Here is a 19,959-nt window from a genome sequence, read left to right as displayed (position 1 = left end):
TCGACGGAGATCACGACGCCTTTGTGTCCTCGAAAGGATGCAGACCTTCAGTGTCCTTTTGTGACCTTCACAATACTGTGTGTGGTGTGTGTGGTGTGTGTGTGTGTGTGAACACAAAGCACTCACACTTTTCTCTCATTGGTAGTGAGTCTCCTCCATCTCACCCTGGCACACAGGAGCTTTCTCTTTGTGTTGTTGTACCTTAAATAACCCTGAATCACTAGGGTAAGACAGTGCTCCTTAGGCAAAGTGAGAACATACTTAGGTTTCTGTGCTGAATCGTTCCCAGCGACGTGTTCCCAATTAAACACTCATTAACTTGATTGCTCTCGATAATGGTGGTGCTTATCTCCTCAGTCTAAAGCTCCTGCCGTGCTGCGGTAAGGAGGCCAGAATAAATGTCGTGGCATTTCTGCAGGAACTGTTATTCCGGATGTGGACATTTTTTTTTCCCTTCACAACTTAATTCTGCTCTAATGGGGAAAATCATTCAAATGGCATTTTGCATTACTGTATGTCCAGTGATGCAGCAAGTCGGCAATCTATGAATTATTTATAAAAATTAGTTTTAATGAACGTGTTTGGTTAGGGACACTCCTTCCGAGCCCTTGTTTGAGGTTTGATATATTATGTAAAGTATATGCACACATCTGTCGCCTTGCAGCCACTTACTCGACGACCCTCGGACTGACACGAGGAGCTGGGTGGTAATGAAGTGCTCCTCAGTGCTGGACGATGAGAAGGAGCGAGCAAAAGAGGCTTTAATTGTGGACATGTGCCACTTCGGATCGCTGTTAACGGCCATTTTTCCTCCCAGTACGGCGTCGGTGTCGTGAGGAGGAAGAGAAAATAACCAACTGTAGAAGAATGAAAAAAAAAAAAAAAAGCTCGCCCACTGAGTCAGGGTACGGCTTCGCTGTCGTGGGGACAAATAAACCATTTGAACATTTGCTGTATTGGACATTCTGAACAAGACATGAGTTCTGTCTTTCTAATGTTGTGTTGCACGCCCCCCTCATTGCTTCCTGATGTCCTCACATTTCACAGATGTTCAATTGAACTGAGAGTGTGATTGCCAGGAAAGAGTTAATGTATCGTGATGTGCATCGAACCATTCCTGGACAGTCTCGGCGTGACAGCACACCCCTGATGCCAGAATCATCAATTTTTGTAAAGAGACGCACCCACACCAACTGAGCACTACCACCACGCTACGGTATTGGCATATGGCGTGGTGGGTGGAAAGTATAGTTTTTATTATGGATTCCTCGCATAACGGGAAATAATTCTTCAAACGTGACAATGTGTCCAGAGTTCCTCATTGTAATTTGGCACCATCCCTTAATGAAGCTGCGTAAATCTTTGAGCCCATCGTCTGCCGCTCACCATTATACTGGGGTGTAACCATTTTGTGTTTCTGAGCACCTCGATTAGACTGTTTATGTCTTGACTGGTTCATCTGTTGCTCTGCACAGATCATTTCAGCCTCCCCCTGGCTTCATCCTTTCTTCAATACACACTATTAAGAACCATGGCGCCTGCAGGACTAGATTTCATTCAGGCAGCTTCCACAACCTACTTCCCCCTCTGTCCCCCACTGCTTGATAAGCCACGTTCTTTGTACTCGTATCACAAAGTATTAGTCCAATACTTTCACATCAGTACATCACAGTTCACTCTAGGAGTAAGTGATCACATTTTTCAACTCGGCTCCCAAGTCTCATCATAATGAAATTTAAAAATATTCAGTGCTCTATTATTTTATACGTATTTTTAATATCTTGACCGTCAGTTGTGATTTATTTTAGAGGATGTAAATACGTGGACATGTTTGAACAAGTCCTATGAAACTTATAACTCACATTACACAAAGGCAAAACTAAAGAATGTGTCAGCAGATTTGCACAGTTTAATGTACAGTAATTTATAGAACACAGTAGATCATATATATAAAAGCCTGTTTTTTCTTGCCACCTTTATTGGACCTCGGCACACTCACAAGTCCCAGCTGAGCGGTGCTGTTTTTGATTTATCCCCTGAGGGCGAAAGAGGTGCCTCTGTTCCACTGGCTGTTGTTCATACCGAGGTAGTTTGGAGCAACTGGAGAGGTTCTTCAAAAGGTCACCGACTGGGGACTAGGTTCTCCCCCTGGGAAACTCCACTGCTCATGTGGGCAGTGAACAAGAAACCAGAAGCAGATAATTGGTGGAAATGACCTGCCTGATCTGAACCAGGTCTTTATTATTACACTCATGGATTGGCCACAACAAACAACATTTTTTGTGCATAGGGTGGTTAATAAGTTATCAGATACCGGAACACCCAAGGCTTTAAATAGGGTTAGGGCACCAACTGATCACCAACAGCTGGACAGACCTGTCAAACCCAGATGTGTAGTGAGGGTGACCTGAAGGAGTTAAAGTATCTCACTCACATAATGGAGTGTGAGATCAACAGGCCGATTAGTGCAGCGTTAGCAATCCTTGCACTGGACCGTTGTGGTGAGGAGGGACCTGGAAGGCAAAGATATCGATTTAACGATCGATTGTAGTCGTGAGCTTTGGGTAAAGAATCAGATTGTGAACACGAGGAGTAAATATGAGTTTTCTCTGTGGGGTGGCTGAGCTTATCAGTTAGCGGGTACAGCATTCTGACATCTAAAGGGAGCTTGGAGTAGAGATAGTGCTCCGTCACGTTCAAAGGAGCCATGGGATTCTCCAGGAAGAGCTGGTGAAAGGCAGGAGTAGACTACGTTTCTTAAGCTGCTCCCACCTCAACCCATTCTCTCTTCTTGTGCTTATACATATTGATATGTATTTAACTGATTAGAGACTTACATTGAAAACAGAACACAATCTGTTCCAAACTCCTTTTTGCTTAAACCAGCTGAGTTTCATCTTGGATATAAAAGCAAAAGCGGCTCCGGCTGTTTTCTATGTTGACGCACTGACTGTTTGCTATTGCTGCCGCATCATTACCAGGCAGAGAAGAGACCCCTGCTGTGACCCAAACTGGTGTATCTGCTAACCCTAACCCTCAGTGGGTTCACCGGGGCACAACATTGTGACCCCCGGTGCAGCCGCAACGTGGTCTGCCTGCAAAGGGTTGTGCAGAGGACACAGTGTGAGAGCCGCACGGTGATGATGGAGGTTATTTCAGCAGATGGGGTTCGCCTGTTAGTCAACGCACCTGTTCAGTCAGATACATGCTCGAGTGCAGCTGCCGCGGTGGATGAGAAAAGAGGAACGCAGGCTAGAATCTTTCTGAAGTAGTGTCCGCCCTCTTGTCATACTTTTTTATCAAAGGCTATAATGCTCAGCTTTCAGACACTGTGACATCGATGTGCTACTGCGTTCGAATGAAGTTAGTTTTTTTTGTCCAATCTCCATTTCCCTACAGATGATTTAAAACAGCAATTACAACATTCCTCCCCTGTTGTGCTTCATTGGCCTCCTCAGCTAGTTTAGACGTATTCCGCTAATTAATTGCAAAGCTCAGACGTATTGAGGGAGTAATGTTGCCTGCTAATGGAGCCATTTGACATTATCAGGAGGTCGAATCCATGTAATCAAGCCCTATTATATCTCAGTTCAGGAGACACTTCATTTACGCACTGTACATATACCTCACTGAGTGGGAATAGAGAAAGCAGGAGAGCTTGAACGGGGGTGGGGGGGAAATGATGCGTCAGTGTTTCAGCTGCTTCACTCAGGCATTGTGTTCCATTGTTCATGATTCATACCAATAGTTGTTTGATGACAGAAATGCAGCCAGTGTCGTCAGAAACCTATTTCTAAATATATCCGACTGCAGTTGACGTTCTTTTGTCTGGACAATGACGAAGACGATGTTATTTTTCATGCTGCGATTCCTAATAGAAAATTCCAGCATGACTCATAAACACTCGGTGTGTAGTCGGTAGCGGCAAATGGTTTGAGTTCTTCTCGATTTCCCACAGAACCATAAACGCACTCTACAGTTTTCGAGACCGTAAATGACAGTCAAATCAATTTTGAAGCATGTACGCCGGTTTTATGGTCCAACATTCCCGCGTCATATACCAGAGTTTCATATCCAGCTGCTGTGTCACGGCTCCAGTCACGACTTGTTGTTTTATTTTTTGGTTTCCCTGCGTTTCCTCTCGTCTGTCTGTGTGTAAGGAGCGGAACGGTGGCGCAGTGGTTAGCACCGTCGCCTCACGGGGTTCACTCAGTTCAGCCAGGGCCTCTCTGTGTGGAGTTAACATCTTCTTCCACTGTCTACATGGGCTGTCTCCTTCCTGCCACAGTCCAAAGACGTGCAGGTGGAACAGTTTGGCATTTCCGCCCGGGCCATCTTGCTTTTTTGAAACCAGAAGCAGCCACATGTGGAGGAGTACATCAATCAATGCCCAAATGCAAAGAGATATGTCTGTTGCAAACCATGAAACCATCACTGCCCACATTCATTTAACGGAATACATCCAATATAGGGGACATCGCAGAGTCGAGAATTTCTAAAAAACTACAAAAATGGCGACAGTAGAGGAGACTGTGATAATGTCTCTTAACAAAGGGGCAGAGCAGCTGTTTGTCCCTGTTCCCATGTAAAGTAACATCATATATATATCCCTGTAGTAACTTAGCAACTCACAAAGTCTCTCCTCAAGGAGTTCGGCCATTGTTGAAACTTCACTTCATAGACGTCCATAGAAGTTGACTACTTTATGCAACTAGTGGTGTCGCCCTCTGCTGGTCATTCAACAGAATACAGGTTTCTGGCACAAAACAACCATTTTTGTGGTAACGTCTATGGCGTTTATGTGTTTCTGTGTCGTGGGTGTGGCTTACCTGGCTCCACTCCACACCTCATCAATCTCAGCTCAAACACCCCGGCTGTCTGTCCACCCCCGACACCAGACTCGTAAGCCTGCTCAGTGGTATCTACTTCCTCAGCTGCTCAGCGCTTTCTTAATGTGAAGTTCATTCTTCGTGTTCCTCCTCTCACTGACCTGTAATCTCCTGTGCACCAAGACGCCAGCGCCTGTCCGGCCAAGCCATTCATTACACAATGCCACAAACCCCACTCACCACGCCAAACCATTCAGCCACCTGCCAAACTGCACCATTCCAATCCCCAACTCAGCCTGCCAGCCCGAACCCTCACTTATCCGTCCTTAGCTATTCTTTTCATGAACTCCTTTTTTAATTCAGCTTCACTGGCTGTGTCCATGTCAGCTTTTGGGTCCAAAAAAAACTAAGCCCTTATGGGTTATTCTTCATTTGTATATCGGCATTTTCACTTTCTCAGCCTCATTCTCTGCCTGAGGTTAGTTGGGTTGTTTACTGCGTTTTCTCTTTTTCAGTGTGTTTGTGTCTGTGTGTGTGTCTGTGTGTTCCTCACTGCCGCAGCAGCTGACAGCCCCGCATGTCCACATAATGACTCTAATCACTGAGAGACACTGCAGCTCACTGCACTTATATCCAGTCGATCCAGGACATATCGTCAGGAGTTTAATTTTGAGCCATCTATTTTTGGGAAAGTGTATCTTGCTTTACCTAATTGGAAAGATACAGGGTTCTCTAAGACTAGTACACATACAGAAATAATATAACATTGGATTGAATCCTGCCTATGCTACCTTATATGTGCAGCACAGCCAGCAGACATCATTAAACTGTAAAATTATGATAATTTTAGTGCAGTTAACTGTGGTTCGGGAAGTATTTTCTACAAAAACATGCACGATCAGGCAATTTGGACACTTTTTCCCATAGGTTTGAATGCGATTGTGTTTGTCAATACAAGCCTGTGTAACCTGTGTGTAGTCTTCTCAATATAGTTACACAACTGTTCCTGGTCTCTGTCGTCTCTCTCCCTCTCTGATACCCCAATTATCTCCTGTCAACCTAACCGGTGAACTGCAGCTCACCCTCAGTCCAGTCCGGTTCCATCCCCTTGTACTTGCTAATTGTGAGAACTGCTGGGTCTCTCTCTGTAACACTGTAAGGTCTCAACCTTACTCTGTAAAGTGCCTTCAGATAACAGTCTTTGTAATTTGGCACTATATGAAATGGAAGTGAATTGCATGCTGGGATACATTCCAAGTCTGCTTCTTCTGATGCTCAAAATGCACCATACAGAGAATCAATGGGTGGATATGAGAAGGTCCATTTATGCAGCTATCTGCAGCCTCCATGTCGGGAACAGCCAGTAGCCGGAGGCATCATGTTTTCAGATTGTTTGTTCGTCCATCTGTTTATATTCTTGTGAACACGATATCTCAAGAACACCAGAATTTATTCATATTTGGTACAAACACTCAGTTTGACTCAAGTATGTAGTGATTAGAATTTAGTGCTCACAGGCAAAGGATTCTGTGACCTCACAAACACATTTGTTGCCTTGTGGACATGATATCTCAGGAAGACCTGCAGGGAATTCTTCCAAATTTAGCACAGATGTTCACTTTGATTGTCTGATTAGGTTTGGGTGGTCAAAGGTCGAAGTGGCACACAAAGGATGATATGTAGACTGGAACTAGTTTTAATCAGTGTTGTCTATTACATGGAAATTGAGATGTAGTGGCTCAACATGTATCAAATGAAACGGCTCAGGACGACACTTGATAGTCTGACAAGAAATCAGGGCACTGTGTTTCCGAACCTTGGCCAAGCCACAGCGTGTCTTCCATATGCTACCTGCTCCACTGGCTGTCCTGTGGTTTCACATCCAGTTAGGGTCCAGCTTTATCACTGCCAAAATCAATAGAGGGCCACCGGAAAGCAAGGTAATTATGGGAGCCAGCGGGGTTCTGGGAGTGCTGACAGCACTGTGGCTGTGGTGAAGAACTTCCTCTCCCACCTTTCAAGCCGTGAGGGGGAAGAGGTCCTGCATCCACATGGAAATTACATTTTTAGTAGAAACTCATCTTATGCCGCTTTTCCTGCTTTATGGTACCCTCAGGATTTTTTTATCAAGTAAAAGTTATATTTATATTAAGTGTTTCTCACTGAAATTAATGATGTGTATCCTCGAGGGCCGACAAATGTTTTGAGAACATCCTCATAAAAGATTTGCAAAGCCATTTACAAACAAAGTGCATCCTGTATTGTTTACATTAGTATTTGCAGGCATGCTGTCTTCTTTTCCGTCGCCATTGTCGGTACATTGCCTCATTTATTTAAATATTAATGCAACCAGCTCTCCATCATTAGAGTAGTGGAAAAGCAATGGCAGAATGTAAACTATTTTTTTAAATTTTGTATTCAGTTTCTGTTTCCATGACACAAATGCACACAGTTACAGAAACCGTGTTATTCATGGAGATAATGAAGTTGTATAATATTTCTGCTTTTTTGGCACTGACCAATGACTTAGCAAATTAGCAGGTATGCAGGTTTAAGACATGCTGCTATAAACCCACTTAAAAGAAGTCATTGATTTCTTTCCCATTGCCAGTAGAGGAGTTTTGCCTTTTCACCGTCTTGCCCGTTTTGCATTTTGCACAATAAAATTTGCTCTTGCGTGTTGTTCCAAAAATGTAAAAACAAGTGCTAATGGCTATTTACGCACCAACGCCCACAAGTTCAATGCACATCATAATGTCGGCACAAAATGAAGAAGGAGAAATTAGCGCGTTCACCTGGGTGTTATATTTCCATCACTGCCGATTAAAGCCTTCATCTACTGCAGAGTTATTTGACCCATGAGTGAGCGCCGATTGTGGCCATTCCCAGATGTGAGTGGGTTTTTTCACCAGTGGAAATTGGGTTTGAGAGGAGGGGGACTTCAGCACGTGCGGTGTGAGTGTTCACGAGCACAGAACTCCTGTAAACGAAAGTGTTACTAGTGCTGTTTTCAAGGGGTATTCTCTGCAGTTTAGTGGTGTGTACATAAATTTAGCTGCCTCAGGAGAAGACTGTGGATAGAGTGGGAGGCGGACAGTCACAGTGAGAGACGGAGAGGGGGGATGGAACTAATGAAATGAGAAATGGAAATGGAAGAAACCGAGTCAGAGGAGACTCAGCATGACCCACATACATTTGCTCTTAGAAGTGCACACCACCTAATTATCTTGACAATCCTGAATTCCCGTGGACTCACTTGAAAAAAAGAAAAAGAACTTGTTTAGTCGACCTCCCCCTGACTTGGCTCGACTCTGCCATTTGTTCTGCTGTGTGTGTGTGTGTGTGAGAAAAGATCCTGTTTCATCTTCACCTCCGGCCCACTGGCGACTCAGAGGCATGTCACAGGCAGAGGGTGTTGATCGTATTTAACCTGCACTCTTCATGCTCCTTCTCGGCCCTGTCGTAGAGCTCAGATTTTTCTCCTGGTGATTCCTGTCCTCCCCCGGGTGAGTGAGGAGCAGCTTACCTGAGACCTCTGCTGGGAAACCACAAACACAGGTTATCCAGTGTCACCCAACCTCCTGAGTGGTTAAACGTAAAGAAAACAGGCTTTGTGTGCTCCTTTCATTGTTGTACACTTGCCTGTGTGTGTGTGTGTGTGTGTGTGTGTGTGTGTGTGTGTGTGTGTGTGTGTGTGTGTGTGTGTGTGTGTGTGTGTGTGTGTGTGTGTGTGTGTGTGTGTGTGTGTGTGTGTGTGTGTGTGTGTGTGTGTGTGTGTGTGTGTGTGTGTGTGTGTGTGTGTGTGTGTGTGTGTGTGTGTGTCTGCCCAACCCAGCTCTGGGCTACCTGTAACATTACACCCACAGGAGGGTGTGGACTGGGCAACAGGCCGCCAAAAGGCTCGCCTCACATCCCCTTATGGGTTTGTCTCAGGGCCGGCAGCTTGGTTTATCGATTGGCACTACCACCATTAGGATTTCTGCAGCTCGGGACTCCTGGTGGATCTCCAACCGTAACCTTAGCAAGCAGCTAAATCTGTCATCAGAGGAAATGCTTCAGAGGAAAGGAGGAGGAGGAGGAAGGGTTGGCATAAGATTTTGGAAAGCGAGCTTCTCTGACACTCTTTTTCAAAAGATGGATCATTATTGGTAAGATGATGTGTGATTTATTACGTATAGATCTTTTTTATCTTTGGTTTTATCTTGTAGGACTATACGTGTTGAATAGCCTTGTGTAAAAGAGATATACGATTTATGCGACACAGTTTTAATCATCAATTAAGGTTGTGTTTTCATCTGTCTGTTGGTGGAAGGATGCAGTTTGGGTCAGGGAAGAACCCATTCAAATTTAATTTGGATCCAGATCATGGGGCAGATACAGTATTAATTTTTTTTTACTCAATTTAACGTTACATTTTTCAACATTTTCTTTGATTTCTCAGAGAATAATTCATAGATATTGATGAAAAAAGTTAAACATTTGTGAGAATTGGTGGAAATGTGGTCTCTTTCTGGGAGGTGTGTGCTCACTGAGTGGGGATATAAGACTTTTCTCAACTGTTAACTACTATAATTTACATAAAAATTCAACTGGAGTGATTTAGCATTTATAAATCTTTGTATGTTTCCTGCAGGACATGAACTGGCAGCATGTATTGAAGTCCATTTACTGGCTACTGTGCAGATCTCTTGTTGTCTCTATCCTCGTAATGTTTAGTGATATCTTCTGCTGTTTTATGCATGAGGATTTAGCCTCCCACCAAAAAACAACAAAAGAAAATAGAGAAAATGGGATTACTGAGCAAAACATTGGACAACACGGACCTGTGCTTATTCCTCTTTGGGCTGAGCATGTGTTCTCGTCCCCATTATGTGTGAGCCTGCTGCAAAATGTGCAGCATTTGAGAGCTTTTCAGCTGACTGCCGGCCACTAATGTGTCAAATGGACAAAGGGATAGTTGGGCTATTTTATGCAGGAGGTGTTTTACGATGTGGGAACAAGCTGTCAGAAACGAGACAGATAATAGGACGGGGAGATCTGATGTCACCTCCCAAATGAGACTCTCGAAAAATTGCTTTCAAGCCTCCATCCGCCTGCAGAATTTTGCCCCATTGAATGTGCGGAGTCTGTTATTAACGAGCCGACTCACTGAGGCAAATGGAAACGCAGAGCAACACCCACAGCTTGAATGGATAACACTCTGTCATACGCACATCAAGAGGGAAAAACTAATTGGGGGAGGTGGAGATGAAAAGCAAACAAAGGGGAGTCATCGGGAGGGACAGAAGGAGTCGGGGAGAGAGAGAGGATTGCATTTGTGCTCGACTCGGAGTAAGAGCAGCCAGGAGAATGCACGCATGTGTGTGAGGAGAGAGAGAGAGAGAGAGAGGGAAGAGAGAGAGAGGGAGGGAGGGAAGAGAGAGAGAGAGAGGGAGGGTGGAACGGAGAGGGAGGATGGAGGGAGGGCTGCTCTCAGCATCATGTGAAAGGAGGAGAGGCTGATCTCCGACAGCAGGTGCTGGAGGACGGAGAGTCGGACGCACGGAGCGAGCGGTTGCGTGTTTGAACACCAAACCTTGTTCAGGAGAAGAGGCTGAGCCGCGAGTGAGGCAGGTAAGATGATGGAGAGCGCCTGTGAGCTGCTGAAAGATAAATTGAGAAAGACGGCGCTGAAGTCGATACCAAACAGAGTGAAAAGACAAATGGAAGCAGCTAAAGAAGAGTGTGATATAGATCTCTGCCCGGCGCTGGCTGATCTGTCCTGATCTCTTCATCCTCAAACTTTCTCTCAACGTCTCTCTCTCCCCCTCCTCTTCCTCCTCTCCCTCTCTCCCTCGTCCACCCAGGAAGTGGCCGACTGGCATCTCAGAGTAAATGACTCTGCTTTCATTGTGCATTAGCTGCTGTAGTTGATTGGATTAGTTGCTCTCTTCTAAGTGGACCTGCGAAGCTTATGGGGTTTATGTGTACTTGTACTGTCTCGGACTCTCCGTGTGTGTGTGTGTGTGTGTGTGTGTGTGTGTGTGTGTGTGTGTGTGTGTGTGTGTGTGTGTGTGTGTGTGTGTGTGTGTGTGTGTGTGTGTGTGTGTGTGTGTGTGTGTGTGTGTGTGTGTGTGTGGAGCTCTTGGTGGAGGAAAAGAGCAAGCGTTTACTCTTAAAGCAAAAAAAAAATCTGATCTAAATATTCTTTTTGTTCAGTATTTATGAATCTTTGGAGCTGGAGCCCTCAGCGAGGGTTTAATCTGTAATGGCACTGAAAGAACCTTGGAGCTGCTCCAGTGAAGATAAATTGGCAAATTCAGATTCAGCTCTGAGTTCAGGTTCAGGTGAGCTTCATTTGACTTTTTTTTGTCAAAAATGAACGAGGAGAAAAAAAAGGTGCCAGAATGTCTCCAAGGTTTTTGCTTTTCATTTCAGTCTTATTGGAGCAACTTTGGGTCGTTATGGTGACGACGCTGTGTTTTATTAGCAAAACCCAATTACAGCTTTTCTCCTAGTACAATGGGTGCAAGCAAAGCAAGAAATACGAAGTGTTTTTCATCATTTCTCATTTTCAGCTCAGTGTTCGCAGCAGCAGTGAAAGCTCATTGGCTGGACTCACGCTGAGACAGATTGAGACAGATCTCGCCAAAGTCTTCAGATTAACCTTGAACATAGAAGTATTGACTGGTGGCTTACAGGGTGATGTGCATGTCGCTGAAGACCTGCTGGTCCCTTCATTCTGTTGTTTTTACACAAGGGTTCACCCTGGAGGTTTCTTCGGGATATAAAGCCCCGTTTCATTGAGAGAACCACTGTATTGTCAGATCTATAATCACAAATCCACTGTCAAACCTGTCTGTCAGGAAATGGGCTTACCAGAATGTGTCAGATCAATATGCATCTCTGTTTCCCATTAGTCTGCAGTCTGCTTGATGCTCGCAGAAACCATTGCTCGTTTGGGCCTTAGCTACAAAGTAAGTGACGGCACTTCAGATCTCTTTATTAATGTAAGAAGCCCGGAGGTCCTTCACAGGGAGCCTGGTGAGCCTGAAGCCCACTTGCAAAGGTTTAGTGGAGAAGTTACTTTGCCATTAATAGAGAAAGGATCTGATAAAACCCGACTCTCCCTGCAGCACCTGTGGCTGTCGGGTGTTTGCTGAAGAAACCACTGCATCTGTTGAGCTGGTGCACGTGCAGCTGTCATGTTAAATCCATGTTTAGCCCGGGGCCAAGAGAATTCACCAGAAGAGGCTTTGTAGGTTTCTGATAAATGTTATACTCACACATGCCTTTGGCGTAAAGGCTGCACCACGACCGATAAACTGATGAGAAATCAACTCTACCACTGCTTATTGACTTTTTGTGGTGCAAAATCAATGTAATTATTGCCATACAATTAAGTTACGTATACATTATAATCATTTTATCTTTAAAGATCAAATAACCATCAGAACATTATTTCTGAAAAGCAAAAAGCAGAGCTGGACTGAGACAGATTCTTTGGGGCTGATGCCACTACAGATATAATATAATATATATATATATATATATTATTACATGATATATGTAAGTGAGGCTTATTATTTCACATTTGGTTTAACTATAGATAAAAACACAAATAAAGCCAAATGTATAAAACTTGAATTAAGAAAGTGAACATATTTTTTATGTAGAAAATAAATGCACATATTTTCTGCATTGTTTATTCGTTCAAATCCGATTTTACTGGATAATCCTTGTATTGGTCGAGCTCAACTGAAAACACAGTGTGCACCTACTTCTTAAAATGTTACTGCACTTTCTCCATGGCCAGTATCATCATTCCAAGGATGACTAAGCATGACTCACCACAATATACAGCGGATCATACTGTTTTTGTTTTTTCAAGCCAGTGAACCAAACCCTGGAACTTCTTACATCTTTATGTAGGACATATCTTATTGGACAGTGGATCGTGAGGTTGATAAACCGACATTAAACATTTAGAATAAAGCTTCAGCTGTTTTCCTGCCCGACCTTGACCCTCTTCCCTCTGACTGCTGCAGCTCTCTCCAGGCCCCATCCCACTCAGATTGACTGGTTTCAAATTAAGATTGCGGGGAAGTCGGTGTTTCCCAGCTGATTTGTGTTTGCAGGTGCCGGACAGGGCTGAGCTGCGATCGGACTACAGATGGTGGATTCTTATCGGAGCTTATGACCCAGCAGGCTGTGGAGGCAGCTGTGGGCAGCACACAGGATTAACCGGTGGATTTGGTTTCAGGATTCTTTGTGTCCATTTGGAAGCTTCCCGCTGCCAGAAAATCAAGATGAGAACATATGTTCAACATCGTATTCCATCAAGTTAAGAGCGTGATGGAGGAGATTGGTTATTTTTGGACTTTGGATCACTGGCCCTGTAGATCGTTTGCTCTGGTGCTCCATTCAAGCTGAGCAGAAGAAAACGAGAACTCCTAAATGAATCATCTGGCAATTTTGCTTAAAAACAATATTTTTAACGTCTATGTTTACATATAGTTAAAGGCAAACATTGACTAAATTGGAGATTAGTATTTAGATTATATCTTTTTTAATCAGTCTCTTTACCTGTTATAGTTTCCTAAGTGTAATTATAGAGGAAAATATGTAATATTCATCAAATGAAGCAACGTTCTTCTTGGAGTACAGGAGCTCCTTATCTATAAACTACACAACTCGTGAGTTTGGCGATCGTAATAATACTTCTAACTTTCATACAGTTTTTATATTTATCTTTTTAAATGGAGCATCTTACAGTGATACTGGGAATAGGTAATGTTGCTAGGTGACACATACACTTACACAACTGCAGCTGCAACCAGAACTCTGCCTCCGTAGGAACAGAGAGAGAAGAAGCGCTGTCTACACCAGTGTTTGTTTGTTTGTTCCACGGAGCAGGAGGTGCTTTTAAAGTAAGAAAAATACAACCACATGCTCGGCCCCTAAAAGTAAAATAATATCAGCTTCTTTATTGGCTCTGTGCGGCCATGAGGTTACAGACAATGGATCAGATGTGACCCCAGAATGAACCTTTCACCCGGAGTGATGTGTGGGCTACTTGGCAATGGACAGCTTAACTGTCATTATTTTTAACCGGTGAGATAAGTGTTGCTGTGGATGGCTGCCAGTCACCTGTCCACAGTGGCACAGCGACCTGCCACCTGGCTGCTGCTGTGCACAGGCTTCACCTGCCGTGTGTCGCCTGGTGCACAGTTCCACTCTGGAGCATTCAGTTCAGCTGTTGGTTGTTATTGTAACTCATCACACGTAGGAAAATGTGTGTAACATTATTATATCGGTAGCATTTCGTACTAAAACACCTTTTGTTTGTTTGAAATGGGCAGCGATGAAGTAAAAGAGTTTCAAATATAAATACAACCAGGTACAAGTGACACGTAAAATAAGAAACTTTACTAAAAAACAGCAAACTGGTGAAAAACAAAGAAAATACACAGAATCATGTAACAATCAGTGACTAAACTGAACTAGAGAAAATTAAAGCCACGTGTTGAGAACAATAAGGTTGTGATTTCAAAAGACTTTTAAAAATGACCTTCTATGATAGTAAACTTAATATCTTTGGTTTTTGGACTGTAGGTCAGTGGGAACTTGATTTTCTTTTCAAATGATCAATGATCATTGACAAAATAACTCGCCCAATTAATTAGTAAATGACAAGAAAGCTAATTAGTTGCAGTTTATACGACAATATGAGTAATAATAAAGATTACAGTCTTTTGTCACTGCAGACATTTGGTTCCGTCTAACTCATTAATGTGAGTGATGCCCACCGGCTGCAGAACAATGGGAACTGGTCGACCTGGAGTTTTGTTGGTTTTTTCCCAGCAGAGTAAATGATGAAATGAATAATGGCTGAATTCCATGTAGCTGCTGCAGCTTGTGGGTCCTGGCGACGTCCACGCTGTCCCACGGTCATGTTGAACTAAACAGAGCCATTGTTAACAACACCTGTGCTTTTACTGACTGAAAGGATCTATTGTGGCTTTTATTCTGAAACACAGGGAGAAGATGTTGTATATTTAATCACTGTTGGAGTACATATATATATTAAATAATACAATAGTTGTACTAAGATTCATATAAGTACGATAACCTTGACAACATTATAGAAATATAACCGAACGACAGGATCGCACCGAGTGAGATGCAGCTGCCTAGGCGACTGTATTCTTTATAACCTTGATTAAAACGGTTTTCATCACACTCTTCGCATGCGAACAACATCCACCACAGCTTCTCTGCAGCAGACGATGAACTGTCGCACGTCCCTCTTTGATTTGCGACTTCACAAATCGTACAGTGTCACCCTGGCATGTGTCAGGATGATGACATTCTGATAACGTGCGCTCGCTGTGATTTGAAATCTTTCCCTGAGTCAAACTTAGCATTTACCCCCATTCACTGGATGCATTTCTGTTATCTGCCTTGCAAATCAATGCAATGAGGGCGTAAACTCTCTCTCTCTCTCTCTCTCTCTCTCTCTCTCTCTCTCTCTCTCTCTCTCTCTCTCTCTCTCTCTCTCTCTCACTTCTGTTTCATTTTGCCCGTTGGGTAAATACATTGACATATCATGTATTCCCTTCCCTTAGTTCTGCTAAGTGAAAAAGCCAAAGGAGCTCGTGAAGCTCCTGAAAAGCCTCGTCAGAAGTCCAGCCCGTACTTCGAGTACTTTGAGTGTTTCAGACAGAGGCTGAAAAGAGGAGCAGCAGCGATGGACAGGATGAGGAAAGACATTTGTTTTTTTTAACATAAAACCTTTTCAAGTAATGACCCAAATTAAAATGATCAACAAGAATATGTTTTACCTTGTACCTGATTTTAAATTGAACCTTAAAACCCAATATTTAAACCTCAAACTGGACCACTCACCCTGTAGTCACTTTCTCTCTGAAGAACACACACACACACACACACACACACACACACACACACACACACACACACACACACACAATAACAACAACAACCACACAAATGTATTCATCTTCTGTGATGAGAGCCACCGAGCACATCAGCAGTGGAATTGGCAGGCAGACAGGCAGCCTTCATCTTTCTGTCTATTGACTCTTCCTAAATAAAGATTGATTTGCACGTTGGCCCTTCATTATGGATGTGGGCAGTGTGGGTTCGCTGTGCGCATGCTGAAGCAGCTGGTGACTCGCACCTACTGTGCAAACGGTAACATGTAAATCAAGAAAAATAAATTGAGCTGTTGATATTTTTGCGAACATAAAAAACCAAAAGCACAATTTTACAGCTTCAGAATTGGTTTGATTCCCGCTCCTCACCCTGAACGTCTGTTCCTGCTCGATGGAACTTGAGACTTTAAACCAGCGTTTATCTCCAACAATCGCAGAGGAATCTTTTAAAGTATCAAGAAATCCAAATAGAGTTTGGTGGATTTGTTACAGCAGCAGCACTGTTGGTTCAGGAAGCCGGGGATCATGGGTAATATCTACTGTTCAGTTGTGTCAGTTCAGTGGGATTATGCAATCGACTCCACTTTATCGCGTGGATACCGACAGAATTAATAACCATGTGTGGCTATAGTGGCATGTGTGGCGCTGTTGATCAGTAAAAGTTACATAGTGTTGATTTATTACAATAGTTATTGTGCTTTTCAGATATTTTTTAATTCTTCCTATAGGACAGTTACACCAGGTGTCACCAAAACCTGCAGGTAGAACAAGCTCAGTGAGCCATTTCTTTGTCGGCAGATTTTAATGAATAAATTCTGGGCTTGAAGCAGCATTTGACATCATATTTTCTTTGTGTCCCGGCTGCATTATATGAAAAGACGTAACAAAGCCGAGGATGATGTGGAAAAAAAAAACCTGACAGCCTCATTCAGTCAAATTTCCCGGATTCAGCAGAGATCAGACGAACAGGTTTCCTCGCCTCATCCCGGTCATCAGCCTGTTTCATAGAGGTGCTGCTCTGTTTGCTCAGACTCACAGATTCTCCCCAGCTAATTGGCAATGTGTTGTGAGATAAAAGCGGCCATATAAAATAATGGACTGTGCTGTGAAAGAAAGACCCACACTGTAAATGATCCTATTTCAACTGCTCCACCTCTAAAACACCATGTGCTGGGCTGGAGGAAATATGTGACTGCGTGAGAGAGAACAAATCTTCACTTTGTTATCAGCAAATGAACCAGATTGTGCTGTTGGTTTGTGTTTCTTTCTGCCGCTGAGCAGTGTTTGGAAATGCCCTCTGCTGCAGGTTTGCAGAACAGGATGCATGCACAGACGGGCTGCCAGTTCTAGCAAGTGACTGTTGCGTGAGACAAAGTGTGAAGTAATATGCTGTGACCAGAATCGTGGCCGGACTGGTAATTCACTGGAATCGCACACAGAAGAGAAGAGGCTGAGGGGAGCGGAGGAAGAGCGTCGAGGGGCAGCGGGTGAAGAGATGAAAGCAGAGGGTCCTTTCTTCTTCTGCTTTGTATCAGTTTTCCCTTTGTTCTTCCTCGTTTCTACATTTTCCACTTTTCTCCCCCGTGCACTTCTCAAGATCTACAGTTTCACACTCTCGCCTCTGATCAGAACTCGACACGTAGCCTCTGACGTGAGGGTGAGAAAGTGCAGGCAAAGCTGTGACGTAAAGAGCAGGACCTTGTTTATTTTTATTTTAGGATCCAAATGCGAATGCAGACAGTCAGGTAAAAGAAGAGAAGATGTTTCTGAGGGAACAGAACCGACTGACTGAAGAATGAGAGGAAAATTATGCCACATCCATACTACTACATATTGTTTGAAAACACATAAACTCTGTTACAGATGCGCCTGCCACCCACACTACTGCGTAGATTTAGAGCCACTAAAAGAAGTTTGGAATCTGTGTTTTAGTCTGGCCAGAGAGAAACGTTTGGAGACGTTAACGTAGACATTCGCAACCGCTTGGGTCTTTACGCCATTTTCAAAACGTATAGCAGTATGGATGTAGCCTTAAGAACACGCAAGAGGAGATGGGAAAAAGACACAGTTCCAAACATAGTGTTTATTAAAATAGACGTAGGCCTTATAGGTCTGGAGAGAGAAGCCAGTGTGGACTAGAGCGTAGCTACCCGACCTGATCCTGATGGATTAGGACAGAAAAACAAAATACCTGTCATACTCGGCCACTACTCACTTGTGTAGGGTTGGACAGAAGTTGAACAATTACTCAACAACAATTACAGCAACAATTTAACTTTGAAGTAGTAGTTCTATGGACTCGATTACTTTACATGGTGCTTCAACCTCTTCTGCAGTGAATTTCAAGTTGACGGCACCACATTGTGATGTTTGGGTTCAAACTTTGCCTGTATTAAAACAATCTACTCCAAACAATGTCTTTTTAAAGGTAATTTACAAGCTGTAACCATGGTAACAATGATTTCATGATAGTCAGGAGTTGGGGAAAAACCCTGCGTTCGGACTGAAAAACCAAAATGCCTGTCGGTCACGTTCGGGTCGAAAACGCCTGTTTGGCTGAGGTGGGTCACTACTTGGTCCGATGTGGTCAATGTGGACTTGCCTGAAGCCTGTATTCTCTCAAATGACCAGCAGAGGGTGACTCCACTGGTTGCAACAAGATGCTTCTATAGAAGTCTACAAGTAAATGACTCTAATTCTCACTTGACGTCAGTAAACAAAGGAGTTCATGGTCTCAGTCGCTAAACTTTCAAGTGTTCTTCAATACAGTATGATGTCAATTTTGTAAATTACGGCTCCATAGAAAGTACTCAAATAAAGCAAAGTATGCATTGGGGGATTGACTGTGATTGACAGGTGGTACCGTCCAATGGTTGCAAGTCTCAGGTGTGGGTGGGTGTGCAGCGTCCTCAAGCTCAAGATGCAAGATGCAAAACAGCAGATCAGGAACCAATGGGTGACATCACGGTGGGTCGCCACTTGGTTCCAACACATTATCGGGCGGAGCAGATAATCACAGCAGGAAGTAAGACAACTACAGAAACCTTAGGGAAGCTATTACAAAATAAAAGAGGAAATAAAAGTGTAGAGTGTACAAAGTCACACAGAGGGGCGCTTCCTGAGAGTTGAATTCCCGACTGAAGAAACACTCTTAGGACAGTGGTGAAATAATAACATCCTCCTCTTTGTAGTTAGAGTTGAATGAACCTCCTCAATGGGATGAGTCAATGGTGTCTTATTGCGTAAATGAGAAACTCAGCTTGAAGCCAGTCCCTAACCTCTCTCCCTCTCTCCACCCTTCCGTCCTCTCTGACTCACAGGAAACAAGATGGCAGGATTCCTCGTATCTCGGATGAAGTAGAGCCCTCAGCAGCACACTCCCACCCTCCATTTCCTCTTCCCTCACTTTCAAAGGTAATGCAATACTTTGACCGGCTGCTGTTCTCCCCTCTCATCATGCTCTCTGTGCTGGAAACTCGAGGCAGCGCCAAGAGCCTGATGTGATAAATCTGAAAGTGAGACGTACCTGGAATCAATTCTTCATACAATGGAGCTTCTTCTTCTTCTTCTTTACAAAAGACATTTACCGATAGAAATGATTTCAACAAGAAGAAGCTGTTCTGATATTCATATAGGCGCCTGACTATTGGAAAACTGTGAATCCACTATTCCTTTTTGATTAAAAAAAGTAATGGCTGCATTCATATTCCTGGACCCTGGGACTGTATAGTGTTCGTCACCAGCACGGTTCACTGGTGCATTTGACCAGAATGGTGAATGGTAAATGGTCTGCATTTATATTGCAATTTTCTCGTCTTCCACTCAAAGTGCAAGTCCAGCACAGATTTGACGTTCATCCATTCACATTTATACACAATGAATCTACGTGCAGCACTTTCTCCATCGCACAATGTCAGCAGAGCCATCACAGGCACTTTGGGTTTTGCCCAAGGACACTTTGGCATGTGGAATGGAGGAGCCGGGCATCGAACCACCAGAATAATGTAGCTCCACCTCCTGAGCCACATCAGCCGTCCTACTCTAATAGAATAGAGCCATCATCAAAGACTAATGTTATGAGTTCCTGTTGGAGGACAAATAAAGGATTTCAGTTGTTTGTTTAAATGATGAGTCGGGTGATATTCAGTAATTTTCTTGTCAGTAAAAGTTAACTCAAGATTCAAGAATCAACA

The 19,959-nt window shown here is 43.6% G+C and overlaps 1 protein-coding gene across 13 annotated transcripts in view; it reads left to right on the top strand.

The window, feature by feature from the left end:
• The window catches only part of si:dkey-166d12.2 (rap1 GTPase-activating protein 1), a 67,682-nt gene that overhangs the window by 13,021 nt on the left and 34,702 nt on the right, over positions 1–19,959 (top strand). For 11 of the 13 annotated variants that reach the window (XM_034584393.1, XM_034584388.1, XM_034584387.1 and 8 more), the window contains exon 3: positions 19,087–19,180. In XM_034584393.1, coding sequence (XP_034440284.1) covers positions 19,087–19,180 — 94 coding nt within the window. Of the gene's footprint in view, positions 1–10,252; positions 10,443–19,086; positions 19,181–19,959 lie in introns of those variants that run through there. The other 2 variants (XM_034584400.1, XM_034584398.1) reach the window with 1 other exon arrangement.

Source organism: Hippoglossus hippoglossus, chromosome 5 (assembly GCF_009819705.1).
Source record: "Hippoglossus hippoglossus isolate fHipHip1 chromosome 5, fHipHip1.pri, whole genome shotgun sequence".
In the NCBI taxonomy this organism is placed as follows: domain Eukaryota; kingdom Metazoa; phylum Chordata; class Actinopteri; order Pleuronectiformes; family Pleuronectidae; genus Hippoglossus; species Hippoglossus hippoglossus.
The sequence above is the reverse complement of the archived record's forward strand: the minus strand, read 5'-3'. Positions and strand labels throughout refer to the sequence as shown.